The sequence below is a fragment of the Myxine glutinosa genome, chromosome 8 (assembly GCF_964187855.1).
Source record: "Myxine glutinosa chromosome 8, kmMyxGlut1.1, whole genome shotgun sequence".
Taxonomy (NCBI): domain Eukaryota; kingdom Metazoa; phylum Chordata; class Myxini; order Myxiniformes; family Myxinidae; genus Myxine; species Myxine glutinosa.
The window spans coordinates 17,449,590-17,470,007 of NC_136268.1; the positions used below are offsets into that span (position 1 = coordinate 17,449,590).

The window sequence follows — 20,418 nt, forward strand, 5'->3', positions numbered from 1 at the left end:
ATGAGTAACTCAGATTCCGAAGGTGGAAAAAAAGAAATCGAGAACCTCAGATTTGCCAAAAAAAAAGAAAAAAAAAAAAGAGTTCAAGGAACGGTTGCCACAAGCAGAGGTGACATCCACAATGCCACCACTTTGGCTATCCAACCCAAGGGCCGAGACCACCTCGACCTCGAAAAAGAGTCCTGGTACCAAAAAGAGCTCCAGCTCAAACACAAGGCTCCTTTTGTGGCCTAAACCTAGACCTGGCATAAACTTGCGTGGTCAGCAACGTGCATTAATTTGATTTTAAAGAAACTAAGCAGGTCCAGCTGGAATGATGGTTTTGTCCAAGTTTGATCCCAGCAATAGCTCAAATCCTATTGTCTTTGCAAACTCCACACTGCCTCCCTAACCCCCCAACCCACACTGTCACTGCCACCCAGTCAGTCACCATTCTTTCCATTTCACCAGCTGATCTCTCATGCAACACAACTCGACACTCTTCTCCCTGTAAACCATACAACTAGCAGTCCCCTACCCCTATCTGAGGAATTGTTTTCAAGAACATTCAAAAGACACTTGAATCTCATCACACACTTTTAAGATGAGTCAGAACCTGCAAAGGTAATAAGAGTTTGTTGACACGACTCCAACTGGTCATGGCAAACGTCGATCACGTTGGTCATTGACGAAGCAAATGATCTACTCGATGTGACGAGCACATGTGAACCTCGATGGAAGGTCAAACCATTCTATTTTGGTACAACCACTGCTATACCACCGCACTGTTTCCCAGAGCAGTCACCACGCGGACACGTGGCATTGCTGGGATCAAAACGGTTTCTTCAGCCGTTCTCAAGAACTGCCCGTCTTCAAATACCAGGCATGGGGCAGAGGCCTGAAGCTGAGCAGTGCCTGAGCCCTGGGAGGTTTCCATAATTGGCCACGGCTGCTTGAGGGCCGAATCAATGCTCCTGCTGTACGAAGGGATAGCGCCAGGCAATCCTGCTTCAGCTTTACTCGCAAATTGCTGAGAATTCTGGTTAAGCTTTGGGTTTATCACGGGAAAGGTTTCTGTTCCCGTATTTATCGAATCCATTACTCCGTTATGTCTGACTGTTTTTGTGCCCTTATTTGGTGACGTCGCTGCTGCTATCGGAATGACAGGCATGCTGCTTACTTCACAGGATAAGGCAGGAGCATGCAGTGGTGTACCGTGAGCAGAGCGGCTGCTGCAAAGTGAAGGAGAACCCTTGACTGAACCTTGCACCAAACAAGTTTCGTGTTCCACACCTTTGGAGGGTGCATTCCTCCCCAATTGCTCCATGCTGTTGTGAGAATCGTTTCCAACTATGCTCTGCCTTTTCGAAAAGCTAAGCACAGGCCTACTGTCTATAACCAAAGTTTCACTTTCACCATTCAAGCCTCCATCAGAACTCTCAATCACATTTTCATAAAGCGAATGCCTCGACGTGCGTCGCTCGGAAATATGATCATCCCCTCGCACTACATTGTCCACACTTATAACTGTACTCCAGTTCTGCAGGAAAGTGTCTGTGACTGGAATCATTTTTGAAGTAGAAGCACCATCTGTGGCAGTAGTTGACCTGTCTACGCTCTCTGCAGGTTTCCTCCACTGTGGGACAAAGTGAGACGATGGCGACACATTCTCATTCGCCAGCAGGTTTGTCAAACCATTTTCCGGGCTTGAAGGAGAACGATGTCCCACAATTTTTTTCTTTCTCTTGCCTCGAGTCACTGCTGATGACTCCACAGAACGAAGAGATGTCGCTGCTGCAGTAGTGCTGATTGCCAAGACTCGACCCTCAGCCTTGGCTGTTGGTGTAACAGCTTTGCTACTCTTTTGTTGCCCATTCACTGTACCATTAAGCTCGACTGGTGGGCTCGTCTCCTGAGGAAGTTGGCCCGAAGGCCTCTGTGGAAATTCTTCAGGCTTTCCTAGAAAAGTACAAAAGAAAAGAAAAATTAGTCGTGGAGGGCATGGTCAAACAGAAGGGTGGAAATCATTTTGATAGATACCCAAACTTACAAAATGGACACAAAGATAGTTGGACAATAAAAACTCCCAGGCCCCAATTCATCAAAACTCGGATAATTTAACCACAGGATAAGAGCTATTCCTCTGGTTAAAATTCGTATCCGAGGGTTAACTAACCGACGGATAAACTACAGTTGTTCAAAGGGTGGATAAGGGTAGGATAGCTAACTGCTGGATAAGGTGTGGATAAACGTTTGGCAGGTACATGGTATCCCACAATGCATTGCACTGTTGTCTGCTGGCAAAACAATAATGGTGGCAGAAGAGTGTCAAAAGAGAAAGAGGAAGGCAAACTTTACACCAAATGCAAGGGATATGTTGTGTCAGGTGACAAGAGTATATCAGGGTCATCAGGAGTAAATTTTCCAACACCGTAACGTATGATGAGAAGAAGAAGCGTGGTTGGTGATTGCCACGACGCCTTCCACGCCTTATGAATTTGACAAACCTAGGTACGCCTTAGTAATCATGGGCAAGGCGTTTATCCAGGCCAGAGGAGACTCGGATAAAGTTATCTGGAAAATCAACACCTTATCCAGCGGAAAAGGTTATCCAGGCTTTGAACAACGGACATTATCCATTGGATAAATTTTATCCCGGGATAAGTAACTTATCCACAGGATAGTGCTTATCCGAGCTTTGAGCAACTAGGGGCTGATGTCCGAAGGGTTAGACTACAATAAGCGGTAAAAACACCAGATTGTGTCGAGCCCACCAGTGATTGATAAAAGCAGGGAAGATCCAGTGTTAAAGATAATGGGGTTAAACAAAGTGTGCTCCCTTACCTGGAGAAGGCAGAGCAAGCTTCAACTTGCGCAGTTCAGACATGGAAGCCTGAAGCTGTTCCACGACCATGTCGTCATCGACCTGAAAGTTCTGTGCGAGCTCATGTTGCAGGAAGTAAACGAGTCCTTCCATCTCCAGTTTCATGAGCCGCTCTAGGTCAAAAAGGGAAAATTTTGTCAATCAACTTCAGGCAAAAATTCCTGGCCAAGAGCCTGTGGAACAACGATTCACGAGTTAGTAGGCAAGGGCAAAATAAAACGTCTTTTTGAATAAATAACCCAGAATCGTAGTACTGCTTCGCACAGTCATACCCTCATGTGTACCTATGTGAACCTATGCACACCTGTAACCGCCAAATAAACGAACAGAGTGACAAAAACTTCCTCACTCCCTTTTTACTCCCTAAGAACAACCCCCAAATCGAGATCACATGCAGTTGATAATGAAACATTAGCTAGTTTTTAGAAATGTACAACTAGATATGAAATCAAATCATTCAAATTAGCAAAAAAGTGAAACATTACAATGCTCAACATTTTGTACAATAAGGACGTAAGGACATGGAATTCAGGAAATCTGATCATCTCAGAGGTGGGGGCAAGTTGGTGAACTTATCACATCGGTATAACATCTCACGGGCAGACAGGCCACGATTGCGTATGCAGGAGTTCTGGCTGTATGTCCCAAAGGTGAGGGTATGAGATGTAACAGCACAACCTTCAGGGGTTTCAAGTTGTAACTTGTCCCTCAGCTCCTCAAGTAGCTCGTTCGGCCACGGGATCCTCATTGGTGTTCTTGATTCATCCAATGTCTATGGAGATACCCAAACCGCCGAGCGTGGGACTATTGGCCATGACTTTCAATCCAAGAGCGGGATCAGTGTGTACAGTTATAAGGGGACAATGAACAGGACATAAATCTATGCATAAACGAGTCAGGACATCGAGTTGTGTCGCTTTGCATTCGTTGTTGATAAAACAGGTGGTGGTGAAGGAAGTGGCAGTCTCCCGAAGAACAAAGATCAATTGGCGGTAGTATTTAAGAATGTCGGCACATGGCCTCTTAAAGGTGGTTCTTCTATTTAAGAATGTCAGCAGCAAAGGAAACTGCTCCTGTATCCTGGGCGTAGGTCGAAATTGTCTGCTCAATGACCAGGTTGGGAAAGTGCCTCAGGGATGTGCAGGTATGACATGACTCAGTAACACTTTCAATGGAACCGTCAAGGTCCAGAGCGAAGAAATATCGATGGAACATTTGCTTCAGCTCGTGTTTGCTGCTCGGGTGTCCAAAGCGAATGTGAAGCACAGATAACAGACCAGCAACTACTGACCATGATATCATGATACATTCACGAGTGAGGGCAAGTGGCTCATCACGCCGTACAGACAAGAGTCCATTGCGCAACTGTTGCGACAGTCAGATACCTTTTTACATTGCTGACGGTGGCTTTTTTGATAGGTGAGTACTCTGTCGTTAATGAACATTAACTCGGCGAACATCACTGCGTTCCATCTGCGTCGTGATCCATGCGGATCTGTTTAGTAAAGGGTAAGGGTCACTCAGTCAGAACATCATGGACAGTGACGTCTGGATCATTGTTTATTAGCTGACCATCATCTGTAAAGAGAGGAGGCTCAATTGTATGGATCGTGGGTGAAGGCAGTATCCGATCAGAAACGCTGGCAACGGAGTGCACAATTCACACATGGGTGTGTTTACAGAGCTTTATGGGTAGGTCAGTGGTGTTGGAAATTCTGAACCGATCAGCCACAGAGTGAACATGGTTAGGCTCAGGCCAAAATCGCTTAGGCAGCAGCAAACAGGTGCAAGGGGAGTTGAGATAGAGCTGAATGCCAACATAAGACTCGTGGTCGATGCCCTCAGGAATTACCATTTCAATCTAAACTCCAGGACAAATTGTGGGGCCACCAGCAGGAGCACTACAGCCCCTTATGTACGTCGAATGGCATGAGTGTTCATAGGTAATTGGTTCACAGTCAAATATTATAACGAGTTGCATAGTTGGACAAAGGCCTATATAATTGGCAATCAATAATGGAGTTCCAGCTGGTACATCCACATCCAATTCGGGGACCACAAGCACGTTCAAAGTTGAGTAAAATTGTTCCTCAATAACAACAGTCGAGTTTCGCTCACGATGTTTAAAGGCATGGCACCGTCAGCCTGAAACACCTGTTGAGTACTTTGCACAATCTTCGTGTCCACACTCCTGTCCAATAACAAGCGTATCATGTTAGTTTCTGAACAACTGTCCAATGTAAGACGAAGGGGATGCTTGTTGAAAAATGCAAACATGAATGGGGACTTGTTCGTATCCACATGCCTCACAGCCAGCCCAGGGCTGGGAGGCTCAGGTTTCACATCAAGGTGGTCTTCTTCACTGTCAGAACAGTCAAATCCCCACATGACGAATACGGGCCATAAATCGATGGTCGGACTCAGGAAGAAACTTGCACTTACTGAAGAAATAATGAAATACTTAAAAATGCTACTGAGAACCTCTTTTCCTTCTATCTTGTTCCCTCAGCCTATCCGCTCTCTTTGTCATTCTCTCTTCCCCCATCCACAACAAATGCCAGCCCATCTCAGCCAGAATTTTACCAATCTCCCCATCAAGCTCATTTGCACACCAATCTCATCCCTCAGTTCATCCATTCTCCTTCTATCCACCCTCTTCATTCCCACAATCCTCCTGACCTAGTTGTTCTTGCAAACCTGGAGCCTCCGTTGTCTTTCTGTCACTGCCACCATCTACAGACCGTAGAGGTAGGCTGGCGTTAAACAAGACAACAGAAACTTTCCTTACAACCTCCTTGAAATCTTTGTCTGCCATTACACTCTACATTCTCTTTGAGGCATTCACACCCACCTGACAACCCCCTCCATACATCTACCTCTGACTTACCATTGCCGGTCACTGTTCCACCCAGATACACAAACCTATTTCCTCGTTTGATCTCCTCCTTTCCCTTCCAACCTGACATTCATTTATTTTTTCTGCTGCCCAACCCACATCACCTCCACCTTCTCCATGCTCATTTTCAGCCCATGTTTCTTAAATGCCTCCTTCCACTCCCCCAGTACTTCCTGCATCTCCCACCAACTCTCCACCCCAACAACCAGATCGTCAGCATACAATAACCTCCCCAGAATATCTTTCATGTCTACCTTCCTACTTACCAGCTCCATCACCATGATAAACAGGAGTGGGTTGCAATCGCTTCTCTGCCTCAAACCGATGTTCACATTGAACTTCTCCGACATCTCAAGACCAACCAAAACTCTTCCTTTTGTTCCCTTGCCCATCTCGTCCACCAACCTAACTTCTGCATCTGGCACTCCCATCCATCTCAGTGTCGCCATCACCATCTCTCTCGGAACAGTGTCGTAGGCCTTCTCCAGATCCACAAATCCCAATTTTTTTTTTTTTTTTTTTTTTTTTTGTATACTGAATCGAGGCTCGTGGAAGAGCTAACATTTATTTCACAAACAAATCAACCAGACAAACAAAATATACAAAAAGAGGGAGCGGAAGACAAGATGGGGAGAGAAGGGGAAGCACACAACCACAACATTTGAGAGAAGGGAGAAGTGTGGGAGGGAGAGGGCTTGGGGGGAGGCGGCGTGGGAAGGGGGAGAGGTATAAAACACAAGGGGACCGAAATTAGCGGGGGTAGAAAAGATCAAGGTTTTGGATGGGGGAGGATAAGAGATGGTGGTGAACAGCTGTTTTAAAGACCTGGAGGGTGGAGTGGGATTGAAGAGAGTGAGGGCGTTTGTTCCAGAGGCGGGAGAAAAGAGGGATGAAGGAGTGAAGGTGGGCAGAAAGTCTTGATTTTGGCAGTTTAACCATAAGAGGGTTGCATGCAGATCTTGTGCGACCTGTAGGAATATTTGGGGGACAGAGCCCAGAGAGAGCTGGGGGGGCAAGGCCAGAGAGGAGTCGGTAGAAGACGGAAAGACCACCAACCTGCCTGCGGTGAGTGAGTGAAAGGCCCTTGGAGTTAGCTTCATCGCGGGAGATTCCAATGATTCTGAACGCTTCGGTTTCAACAGCGTGAAGACGAGCTAGGTGTGAGGCAGGAGCACCAGACCAGAGGGGAGAGCAGTATTCCATAGAGCTGCGGATGAAAGCCTTGTATGTGGTGAGGAGCTCAGGTGTGCCAAGGAAGGACTTCGCACGACGGAGGATGCCCAGTCGGCGACTGGCTTTGGAGGCCAGATTTGAAATGTGGTTTTCCCAGGAAACAACAACAACAACAACATGCATTTTAAGGCCATGTTCCCTGCTAGAGCGGGGGTTAGCCTTGCGGTCCCCATGACAATCTTCTCCATTTTGCCCTATTTTCTGCATCTCTCCTTGTTAACCCCCTTGCCCGCATTTCTTCTTCCACCATCTTTAGCCAAGTCTTTCTCGGTCTTCCCCGTCCTCTACTTCCTTCTACATTAACTTCCATCACTCTTCTCAACCAGTCACTTTCATCCTTCCTCAATACATGACCAAACCATCTCAACCTGTTCCTCTTCACAGCATCAATCACAGGCAATATTCCCATCATCTTTCGCAATTCATCATTTGTCTTCCTCTCTATACCAGCTTTTGCGGCTTTTAAAGCACGTCACAATGAATCCGCGGCTTTTAAAACACGTCACAATGAATCCGTGGCTTTTAAAGCACGTCACAATGAATCCGCAGCTTTTAAAGCACGTCACAATGAATCCGCGGCTTTTAAAGCACGTCACAATGAATCCACGGCTTTTAAAGCACGTCACAATGAATCCGCGGCTTTTAAAGCACGTCACAATGAATCCGCGGCTTTTAAAGCACGTCACAATGAATCCGCGGCTTTTAAAGCACGTCACAATGAATCCACGGCTTTTAAAGCACGTCACAATGAATCCGCGGCTTTTAAAGCACGTCACAATGAATCCACGGCTTTTAAAGCACGTCACAATGAATCCGCGGCTTTTAAAGCACGTCACAATGAATCCGCGGCTTTTAAAGCACGTCACAATGAATCCGCGGCTTTTAAAGCACGTCACAATGAATCCGCGGCTTTTAAAGCACGTCACAATGAATCCGCGGCTTTTAAAGCACGCAAAATCTGGGTCACCTTCAGGTAGCAAATGCCATCCAAGCTGTACAGCCTGGACAGTTCTGGACAGAACGGCGTCTCGTCGAGTACGAGTGCGGATCTGGCCGGAATCGACAGCACAATCTTCCAGATGATCCATCAGTGCGATAATGGATCCTGGTGTAGGCGAATCACCAACGGATTCTGGAAGGGGTAACCGACTCATGGCATCTGCATTTGTGATAGACGAACCGGGCTCATAACATATGGTGAATATTTGCAGCTTCATATATGAGTTTGTTTGCCGCACAAAAGAAATATGATTTTCTCTGCAACCGTTGGTCCGATTGACAGGACATTTCACCATAGGTGCACTTCCTATTGTACATTTTTTAAATGATAATTATGACACCATAAGTCACGTGGTACGGGCACAATCTTGGAAAAATTGAAAAACGTTGCACCTCTATCTCCGAAAGCGCTGCATAGAAAAACTAGAACGCCACTCAGTAGAGCGCATACTCCCACCGTGGGTCAAGTTGGAGCCCTATCTTCCAATGGTAAAAAATCCTTCAAAAAATTCCTGGATCCGGAATAATATCCTGAGCTTCACCAAAAACGAATCAATTCTTCCTTATCCCAAGGGCGATCATCCCACCAACTTTCATCCAAATCCGTTCAGAACTTTTCCAGATATCTTGTTCACAAACACACGAACACACACACGGACGGACACGATCGAATCCATCACTCCCTGGCGGGAGTAAAAATTGAGACATGCCTCATTGTAAAGAACTCTCCATGGGAATCACATATGTTAATGATGATGTCATAGGTTCCTCCTTAATGATGTCATAATTCGACAAGTACAAAACTTCATCCAATCAAGATGAAATTTCTTGAGCGTCAACTATGGATAAATTGGAGGAAAAAAAATGATGACGTCATATATCACGTGGTTCGGTCGCCATATTTGTTTTAACCCAAAAGCCTTAACAACCACTGAAAGCACGTTTCTCTTTCTTGTTACTTTTGTAATGAGAAGCGGCTATGGAAAACGCCACAAAAAACGCCTTGTAAGAACTCCATGGAAGCTGTAGCAAGGGTCCTGCTATTATCCCTTGTGAGGTATATAGACTACAGTAGATCTACGATCAGGTGCGTTCGTCGACGTAGCTCGAAGTGTTGGCCCAGATGGACCACGAGTTCTAATAAATCATTCTTCCTCTTCGAAAGTCCCCAAAAACATAATATGTTTTCACATCAAATGCCTTGTGGGCAGACCAGGGTCACAACTCGGGCCTACCCAAAAACTAGGACTAGGAGCCCGACGTTCACATTTCTGATTTAGGATTACTGGATTTAAGAAGTGCTGCTCACGGGAATATCGATGTTCAGAAACATATTACAAATTTAACTCTGAACCTTCAAACAAATAAATTATATCCCAACCTCAAAGAATCGTATTATTTAAATAAATTATCTACTCAAGTTGAACTCTATGACGTAAAACATCAATAATATCCCTTCAATGTAAAAATAGGTGTGGAGACTCCATTTAAAAATTAACATTTTACATTAAAACAACTGGTGATGTTTTATAATCGTTATAAAATCGTTCCACATCTTTTGCTGATCTCAATCGTTTTTTTGTCCCGTTCCCGCGTCTCGTTCTGACGTACCGTACCTTGTCCTTTCCCACTAATTTGTGGAGTTCGTCGCCTCAGCCCTCAATCTCCTCAAAGAAACAGCGATTTCCGCTTTTCACTCATTCTTCAACCCTTCTCTGCCTGAACGCCACAATATGTTTTCTTTTTAATAGTACATATTTTCACACTTTTCTGGCTCCTTTGACAAGAACAAAAAAATGAATAAAATTGGTAATCGCTTTTGAATAAAACTTTTTTATTGTTACGAATTTACAACCTTCCGCTTACTGTTTTTCCTTCTTTCGCTCATTTATTTAACTTGCACGTCTAACCGTAAGTATTTGTTGGTAAAAGTATTTGTTTCGAATTTTAAAAGTTTACTTTTAATCACATTTTAAAATGGTCAATATTCTTTTTAATTCACCGACATTGCAGAATCTTCTTTTTCACTGCACTCTCTTTGCTGACACGGTGTTATAAATAGAACCTCCGTGTTGCCTGACACTTCTTCTTCTTCTTTCGTGTTCTTCTTATTCGGCCCCCTATTTTTCTTCTTCTTCTTCTTAGAGACGGCAAGCATGGCTGGTGTTTTCCCAACCAAAACAAAGAGCGCGGTCACGTGATCGGGTACGTGACGTCACGGTAAACATCGCCGTAAGTGGTTGTGTAAAACGATGACGTGAATATCCACTCGTTCCCAAGGTGTTTAGAAAGTAACTTACCATTCCTTATTTCGAGTCCAACATTGGCCCCCTTGTATTTGCAGGTGTGCATTTAAATATTTCCAGGTTGTTGTTTTTTGAACGACGGTTTTTCACCGAGACTGCTTGACCGTTGGGGAAATTTTTTGCTCAGTTACGCCCAACCGTTTCCATAGGAGCGAAAGCGGTTCTCGTCGAAAAACGGTATTACTTTCGCTTGGTGTGAAACCTCTCGAAATACACGTTTCGGAATTCCCAATGTACGTTTGGGACAACGCGAAACACGTTCTGGACTATAAGATGGACGTGTCGGACATCCAGATGGACGTGTCGGACTACAAGATGGACGTGTCGGACTACAAGTTGGACGTGTCGGACATCCAGATGGACGTGTCGGACATCCAGATGGACGTGTCGGACATCCAGATGGACGTGTCGGACTACAAGTTGGACGTGTCGGACATCCAGATGGACGTGTCGGACTACAAGATGGACGTGTCAGACATCCAGATGGACGTGTCGGACTACAAGATGGACGTGTCGGACATCCAGATCGACGTGTCCGACTTCCAGATGGACTTCAACATGGACGTTTCGGACTTCAAGATGGACGTGTCGGACCTCCAGATCGACGTGTCGAACTTCGAGATGGACGTGTCCGACTTCGAGATGGACGTGTCGAACTTCGAGATGGACGTGGCAGACTTCGAGATGGACGTGGCAGACTTCGAGATGGACGTGTCAGACTTCTAGATGGACCTTTCCAATTGCCACCAAACGGAATCGAACATATTTCGTTGGACATCGTGATTCTCATTTATCGCACACCTGGTGTAATCATAGCCAATCAAACATGGTTTGCAATAAACATCCTCTGGATACCAAAGCACGTGCCAGTTATGATTGATAGTCTGGACGAGACCTTAGAATCTGCACTGTATAGGTATTGTCGACAAACAAAGCACAGGTGAGTACAAGGAATGCACAAAGCTCCCGCCATAACGGGATTAACGGGGACTTCGATGGTCATGCGTATACATATAAAATATATATATGCCATGCATAAGAGAGTCCCATGAAAGTTTCCGTTTTCGAACGAAATGATTTCACAAAGGCCTGTTAAATAAAGCCCATTCATTGAGTCACCCTCACGTCACCCTTATCGTGACCCTCACGTCAGAAATAATTGAGAATATTCACGCATACACGGGAAATTGCCGAGATATATTTATAAAAATCGCGCCATGATGCTACACGAAAATACACCGCCTAAAATAACAGTCGGGGAAAATGTCGACATATATTAAAAATTCGCTTTTTCTTTTCCGTTAACATTTATTACTTTTACGTTTTATGACAGTCTGCACAAAAACGACATATATCTCCGTTCTTTCTTATTCCATTCAACATTATTATCCGGAAGTAAATTATGTTTCAGGAAATTACCGAGAGATATTTCTTCGTTTTTTTTTATTAGTTATGTGCGCATTCACTTTAAATAGGTTTATTTGAAATCTTTAATTTTCACAATGTAATTTACTTGTCATTTGATGATTACGAGACACTTCTTCTTGAGGATCGTGACAATTCATGCGTAGCGTGGAAACTTACATTTACAAAATGAATGCGACGGTCGATGAAGAACGCAGACTTGAACAGGATGTAGCGAGAACCGCACAGAGACCGCACGAGACGGGAGAACCGCACAGGATGCTGCTGCAACAGCGGTGAGGCGGGTTGGAGAGGAGCGAGGGGTTGGAGAGCGAGGTAACTAACTTTGTTAACTTTTGTAACTTTTGTAACTAACTTCTAACTTTGTGAAGCCCGAGGTACACCATCCTGGATGTGCAGGATCTCTGGGTCGCTCCTGCGAGATAGATCGGCGGTCTCCATGCCACAGGCTTGTCCAGAGAGAAATGTCCAGGGCTATAGAACAACATCAACTGTACAATGGGGATAAGTCATACTAGTACATTGGTAGGGGCTGAAAATGAAATGTGAAATTTGTTCTACAACGGGTCCGAGAATGCAGGACTTTGAACCATACCTCCTCCATCCGGTATCCATGAAAGGTATTATAGTTTCCAGGATAACCAACAAATCTACAAGAAGACAAAAGGCACCAAAAATGAAACATTTGGTATTTATTGTGCTGATACAACATTGTAACATGTCTGCGTCTTCACGGACCACAATCCCATCAGGTGATTTTGCCCCAAGATGGAAAAATGAATTTGGGGAATTTCTTCCTGTATCTGTGGGACTTGTGGCATCCATTCTATATTCATTCTAAAAACACCCGCACAAGCTCATCCACAAAGTACATACACAGACATGACTATTTACAGAAGCACGAATACATAAAGGGGGGTTTGGCAATTCTTCCCATACACTGTTCAATATATACTGATCACGGTGAGAAGGCAATGTACTCGTAATGAACGGGAGAGAGAATTAGTGATAACCTTAAACAGGGAGGAAAGATCAAAGTCATCAACGAGAAGTGTGTGAGACATTGACCTGCTCAAGTACTCCACAAAATAAATTTGTAAAATCTACAACTCTAATACGGTAACTGCATAACCAGAAGGGAACTCGGTAGAACACATACCTCTGCCAGGGTGAACAGTTTACGTTTTGTATTCCACTGATAAAGTGCCTTCAGAAAGTATTCACACCCCATGACTTTTTCACATTTTGTTTTGTTACAGCCAGAATTTAAAATGGATTAAATTGAGATCTTTTTTGTCACTGATATACTGTATATTGTAACGATTTTGAGAAGTGTGTAACGAATTTGAGAAGTGTAACGGTTTTTGAGAAGTGTAACAATTTTGGAGGAAGTGTAACGAAGTGGAAACGTTACAATGTGAACGTTACAAACGTACGGTACCACCCTGTAATGTAAATAATGGTCGCAGTCAGCGTCCTAGTTAAATTGCATGAAAAGTACACGCAGGTCACGAGATATCTTTTAAATAGTGTATTTCCTTATTCCATGTAGGCTAAGTATGTGTTTTCCCACTAGATTGACTTTGCATTGTATCAAACAAAATAAGCGTAGGCCCTTCCAATTTCCCCAAAACCTCCCTTCCAATTGCCTTCCGCATTTTGGCCGGTTTTCTTCAAACCACCATTGGCCACGAGGTAAGGTTGGGGAAGAAAGGCGTGTCTCCACCTCGTCATAAGAGGAAAGGAGTGAACCAGCCCTAACAGCCAATCAACACTGCGGTGAGTGACCCGGTAGGCGTGCCCTCGGAGTCGGCGGCTTGATTTCGCTCGAGGTGATAAAAGCGACTGCAAGGGACTGCTTTACCAGATGACTGGAGATGAGCTGGAGATGACCCTGGGAGAGGAGCAAAGAGGCTGCACCAAAGAGAGGCGGTGAGATGCGAAACGCTCCAAGCCAAAAAGGAGAGGTACTCGGCAAGGAGACCAGCTTTGGAGAGACGCGCTGAAAGGAGGGAGACGGCTCCACCCCAGAAGAGGAGCAGGTGTGCCGAACCAGCGCGTAACGTCTACCGCAGTGGAGAAACGACGGAGGTTTCCCGCCAAAAACCGCGAGGAATTGCGAACGGCGGCCTCCCGACCTTGCCTGCCTCTCAAGCGATCCATCTCAAGCCTACCTGCCTGCAATTATCCCCTGTGTAAGTGTGAACGTCCTGTCCTGCTCGTTTGTCTTGGGGCTAAGTAAAAATGAATAGTGTAAGTTAACCATTCGCTGTGTTACTGCTTCTTCCATCCATCGCTGTGTGTGTGTATAATAAATCTGTTCTTCCTCCGTATTCTTCTTCTTCTTCTTTTTCATTCTCTTTCGGTCGCTTTAGAGATTTCCCGATTGAAGGTCTGTGGGGCGATCTGGTCAACGTCGGGTGGAATCGGGTTTTAATCGGGGAGTAACTGTTCGGACGCGGTTAAATACACCACCGCTCGGTCAATATAACATCTAAAAGCCGCGTCTGTAACAATATATATATATTGTTACAGACGTGGCTTGGATGTTATTTACCGAGCGGTTTTATGGTATGACCACGTCTGCACAAGTTACCCGATTGTGCCCGAACGTTGACTAGTCGCGCGATGCTGGCTCAATAAGAAAAAGAAGACACCCGGCTGGATTACAATAACACAATACGACACCAATGTTTCAATTCTCAAGACCTCCGGAGGAGATTATATTCGTACGGAAAGGTCAGATTACAGGGGCTAGAGGTATAATCACAGAAAGACAGGCACTTAGACACACTCTTATATTAACCCCGGACAGACGACAGACAAACGGGACAACGGCTGACTCACACGGGGGTTTGATGGCTAGGAAAGGCAGGATCGATGGCTCCAGGTCCTCCTGGGCTCGGGGCAGGGTACAGTACGGTCCGGTCCGGTCCAAAGATGCGGGGAGGTCTCGTCGCGCTGGGGGTGGCGGTGGCTTCTCTCTCCAAGCTGAGGCGCATCTGACGTCACATCCGGCGCGGGGCCGCGTATATCCGGCGGGGAGTGACACGCCCTCGGCTCGTTAGCGCCGCCCCAGATGGAATCGGCACGTTGCTTCTCATTGGGTGCGTGCGGGGGGGTTTACCAGGCTCCGCCCTTGACGAGGAGCTGACAGCCAGCCCCTCCGTGGTAACCCCGTGGAGCGCGTGGTCAATGGCGCTAATCGAGCCGGTGTGAGGACGCATCCTCCCCCGCTCCGCCGCCATCTCCTCTGTTGTTGTTGTAATTGTTGGGGAAGAAGATGGAAGGAGGTATGGGAAAGGTCCTAAACTCACTACTGATGCCATATAATCACATTCTGGTGCAACGAAGAGTCATAATTAATGGAAACGAGGCCTTAACTGACATAGACTAAGAATAACTAGGAAGATGTCCGAAAGTTGTCTACGTGTGGTGCGGTGGACCTGGGCACGACATTTAATGGGGGAATAAGGGGAAGGTCGGCTCTACTGATTGTTATTTACATGCAATGGGACTAGGGAATGGGGGATTGGGGAAAGTTGGGGAGTATTGGAGAAAATAGGGGAATATTTACAAGCGGATATGGAGGCCAAATTCCATATTCGCAACAATATATATATATACATTATTATCCTCCATAATGTCAAAGTGGAATTTTTAATTTAAAAATTGCTGCAAAATAATTAAAAATGAAATACAGAAATATCTAATTCACCCAAGTATTCAACCCCCTGAGTCAATACTTCATAGAAGCTCCTTTGGCAGCAAAAACAGCTTCGAGTCTTGGGTATGTCTGTATCAGGTTTGCACACATCTAGATTTGGGTAGTTTCGTCCTTGCAGATTTGCTCAAGCTTTGTCAAGTTAGATGAGGAGCATTGGTGAACAGCAATCTTCAAGTCTTTCCACAGGTTCTCAATATAATTCAAGTCTGAACTTTGCCTGGGTCACTCATGGACTTTCCAATTTTTATTCTGTAGCCATGCCAGTGTTGCTTTGGCTGTATGGTTATGGACTCATTGTCCTGTTGGAACGTTAATCTTTGCCGCAGTATAATGTCTTGAACTCTGAAGCAGGTTCTCCTCAAGGATTTGCCTGTACTTGGCTCCATTCATTTTTCCCTCTATCCTTCCAAGTCTCCCACTCCCTGCTGCTGAAAAGCATCCCCATAGCATGATGCTGCCCTCACCATGCTTCACTGTTGGGATGGTGTTGGATGGGTGATGAGCTGTGCTTGGTTTCTGCCAAAAGCAGCACATTACATTCATGCGAAAGAGTTCAATTTTCATCTCATCAGACCACAGAATCTTTTGCCTCATGCTCTGAGTCTTTCACCTGCCTTTTTGCAAACTCCAGGCGTGTTGTCATGTTGTCCATTTTCTCAGGAATAATTTCCGTCTGGCCACTCTCCTGTAAAGCCTAGATTTGCGAACGGCTGCAGAGAGTGTTATCCTTCCAGCAGGTTCTCCCATCACAGCCAAGGAACTCTGTAGTTCTGTCAGAGTAGTCATTGGGTTCTTGGTCACCTCCCTGACCAATGTCCTTCTTGCCCGGTAGCTCAGCTTGGTCGGGTGGTCGGCTCTAGGAAGAGTCTCGGTAGTTCCATATTCTTTCCATTTCCTAATCATGGAGCTCATTGTGCTCTTTGGAACTTTCAACACTGGAAATTGTTTTATACCCTTCCCCAGATCTATGCTTCACTCCTCCTCACAATTCTATCTCTGAGTTATATGGACAGTTCTTTGGACTTCATCGTAGAGTTTCTGCTCTGACGTGCACTGTCAATTGAGGGACGTTATATGGAAAGGTGTATTGTCCAATCAATTGAATTGGCCACAAATTGACTCCAATCAAGTTGTAGAGACATCCCAAGGATGATCACAGGAAATTGGATGCACGTGAGCTCAACTTGGAGTGTCATAGCAAAGGGGTTGAATACCTATTGACTCAAAACATTTCTGCTTCGCACTCAAGACATTTCTGACTCAAGACAAGACAAGATTTGTAAAAAATTCCAAAAAAAAAATTTCCACTTTGAAATTATGGGGTAAAATGTTTAGATCAGTAACAAAAAAAATCTCAATTCAATACATTTTAAATTCAGGCTGTAACACACAAAAAAATGTGAAAAAGTGAAGCGATGTGAATACTTTCTGAAGGCACTGATAGGCCGGTTCTGGATCCGTACCTCAACCAAAATGGAATCGGATTGTTCTTGTCATCTACCCAACTCATCCATCAGGTTTCGTCCAAATCCGTCAACAACGTTTTGAGATATCCTGCTATATATAGTTTTTGGCCCTATCTCTCAGTGGTGAAGAATCACTAAAAATTCTCGTATGCGGATCCAGATCCGGATCTTCACCAAAATCTAGTGATACCGACCTCGTCACACACCCAACCTCTCCACCAAATTTCGTCCAAATCCGTGCACAACTTTTTGAGTTTACCTGGTCACAGACAGACAAACAGGGGTGAAAACATAACCTCTGTCCACCTTAATGGCGGAGGTAATCAATCATCTTACCTCCCTTTGAAGAAGGCCACATATATATGGGCTGAAAAGAAATTTAAAAACTGAAAAATGAAAATCTTTGCGGCCAAAGCATCTTCAAATTCTGTTTGAGTCTTGTGCATTTCTGTGTTGAGATGGGTGGGAGAAGAAAAGCAGGATGAGTTATTACTGTAACACACAATGTTCATAATCCTACATCTCGAAGAATAACTCGACTGTCGGCAATGGTTCTGTGGTTGTGAGGACGCAGGAAAAGGGTTTAAGTTTCTCGACTCCAAGTCGGTCTCAGGAGAATGAGCATGTCATCATTGGATCGTTAATTCACAGCCTATAGATGGTTAGTTTGGCCAGAAGATGGAGGATAGGCATGATTGGCACTTGGTGTTACATATTTGGTGTGACGTATGGGCGGTGTCCGGGTTGGTGGTGACTGGGGTGGGTAAGGCGAAGGAGGGGGGGACCTTTCCTGCAGTAAATGATTGGAGGTGGTTCATCGATGGGATTTGGTAAAAGAGTTGAGAAGAGGAACAGAAACTCTGCATAATTTATCGGAGGGCGAGAATTCGTTGAAGATGGTTGGTTGGTCGTGTTAGGAGGGTCGGTCTATGGCAGATGCGGGTGTTAGTGGGGATGTGGCAGGTGCAAACGGTTTGGGGGTGCAGACGATGGTCGGGGTGCTGGTGAGGTTGCGATTGGTTTGGTTGATGTTGGAGGTGCTGCAAGTATGGGCACCAATGGGGGTGCTTTGGGTACGTTGGAGGATTGTGGTGTGGCAGAAACACGTGGTGGTGGGCATTGGATGGACTTGGAAGGGAGGGAGATCAGGGAGATCATTTGGGGGGGGGGGGGGGGAGAGGTGGGGCTTTTGGGGTTTGTGAACTCTATTTTTATTATTATTATTATTTTATTTTTTTGGTATACAAGATCGAGGCTTGTGAAAGAGCTAACATTAATCACACAAAAAGTCAACCGACACATAAAACACAAAATAAGGGGAGCGGAACGCTAGATGGGGAGAGAGGGGGAAGGACACAAACACAACATTTGAGAGCAACACACCAAGAGAGATGTGGGAGGGGGAGGGCTTGGGGGGAGGTGGTAGAGGTTTCAAACATATCAACACTGCAAGGACTTCCAGGAAAGAAGTTGGAATTTCAGGAAAAAAAAGTGTATCTGGGGTGAAAATTAGCGGGGGTAGAAAAGATCAAGGTTTTGGATGGGGGAAGATAGGAGATGGTGGTGAACAGCTGTTTTAAAGACCTGGAGGGAGGAGTGGGATTGATGAGAGTGGGGGAGTTTGTTTCAGATGCGGGAGAAAAGAGGAATTGAAGGAGTGAAGGTGAGCAGGAAGTCTTGATTTTGGCAGTTTAACCATAAGAGGGTTGCAGGCAGATCTTGTGCGACCTGTCGGAATATTTGGGGGACAGAGCTGGGGGAGCAAGGCCGGAGAGGAGTCGGTAGAAGACAGAAAGTCCACCAACCTGCCTGCGGTGAGTGAGTGAAAGGCCCTCGGAGTTAGCTTCATCGCAGGAGATTCCAATGATTCTGAAAGCTTTGGTTTCAACAGCGTGAACCCGAGCTAGGTGTGAGGCAGGAGCACCGGCCCAGAAGGGGGAACAGTATTCCATTGAGCTGCGGATGAAAGCCTTGTACGTGGCGAGGAGCTCAGGTGTACCAAGGAAGGACTTCACACGATGGAGGATGCCCATTCGGCGACTGAGCATCCTCCGTCGCAGGCAGGGATTGAAAATTTTGTGGCAGGGATTGAAACAATATGATTTTGTGTTGTTTGAGAGGGGTGGAAGTGAGGGAGATTGATGGACTATTGGACGACATTGTGTCAGGTCATGGTGGAGGAACATTAGTCATGGTGCGTGTGTAACATCAATGTGGGGAGAATATATTGAGATGACTTGAAGACGAGCTACGAATTATTTGAAGCCATACAACATGCAATCCTTGCTACAATATCCAACAAAACAAAATCCCTGTATCTACCATGAATGCACCCATTACCATGATCAAGTCTCTGATTGTTGCATCTTTGCTGTCTGTCATCTTTGATAGACATCCATTTCTACCCTCACCCCCTCCATTGCCCCATCCCTTTTCCCCTCCCGCACTCACCTCCACAGACCTTTTAATTATAATCTTTTTTGCCAAAATATATCCCTCAAGGCCCCAAATTCAATGCACCCCCAGCCCATACAAGGATGTGCAGGGAACTTGGGCACAAGAGGAGGCCATTTTGTCCATCAAACCTGCACCACATCAGCACATCCGACTGTATCAACTAAAGGAATTATCTTTGGGTATGTATGTGTGTATGTCTGAAAATCATAGCAAAAACACAGCGAGGCCAATATTCACCAAGCTTTGCAATGTGATGGGGGTACCCAAGGTCAGGTCATGGGAATACAACCGCCAAACAACCTCTCCCTCCCCCCCCCCCCCATTCCTTCCCTGTCCCCCCCCCCCCCCCCTACTCGCGCAGGAGGTGGAGAAGACAACTTACTATTTTCGCTAGTACGCATGGCATCATGCAAGTGGATTACTGACCGCTAACGGAGACAAGGGAGAGTCCTAGCCACAGCAAAATATATATTTCTCCACCTCCCGTAACCCCTGCCCCACCCCCCTCCCCCTACCCCCACCAAATCCCCCAGGCTGCTCCCAAAGGGAGCGGGTGTTTCTGGGTAATTAGAAGCATCAGTCTGTCTACTTCATTTCACTAGGGATGGGTGAGGAGGCATGGATGGAACAGTGGGGCAGCACAGGGACATCAACATGGTGTGTATATTCTTCATTCTGTATTTTCTTTACTTTCTTGGATTTTTTGAGGGGGGGGGGGGGGTAGGTGATATAGAGGGTTTATGGGGTGAGGATTAAAAAAAAAAACACACTTGCAGCACATTCACTTTTTCACAATAACTTCTCTCCCTCTCCTTCTCCTTCTCATTCTTCCTCGCACTCTCCCTCATCTCCCTCTCATCCCCCCTTCTCCCTCTCCTCTCCCTCTCTCTCACCCCCTCCTCTCTCTCTCTCACCCCCTCCTCCCTCTCTCTCTCCCTCTCCTCTCTCTCTCCACCTCTCCTCTTCTCTCCCTCTCCTCTCTTCCCCTCTCTCTCTCTCTCTCTCTCTCTCTCCATCTCCCTCTTCCTGTCCCCTTCCTCTCCTCT

At 45.7% G+C, this 20,418-nt stretch overlaps 1 protein-coding gene across 1 annotated transcript in view; it reads right to left on the reverse strand.

Annotated features, from left to right (window-relative positions):
- Positions 1-751: 751 nt before the first annotated feature.
- Positions 752-20,418, reverse strand: part of LOC137432274 (uncharacterized) — a 127,341-nt gene continuing 107,674 nt past the window's right edge. Inside the window, exons 3-4 of the mRNA XM_078782823.1 lie at positions 2,824-2,976; positions 752-1,938 (exon numbers count right to left, since the gene is read on the reverse strand). Of these exons, the coding sequence (XP_078638949.1) occupies positions 752-1,938; positions 2,824-2,976 (1,340 nt within the window). The remainder of the gene's footprint in view (positions 1,939-2,823; positions 2,977-20,418) is intronic.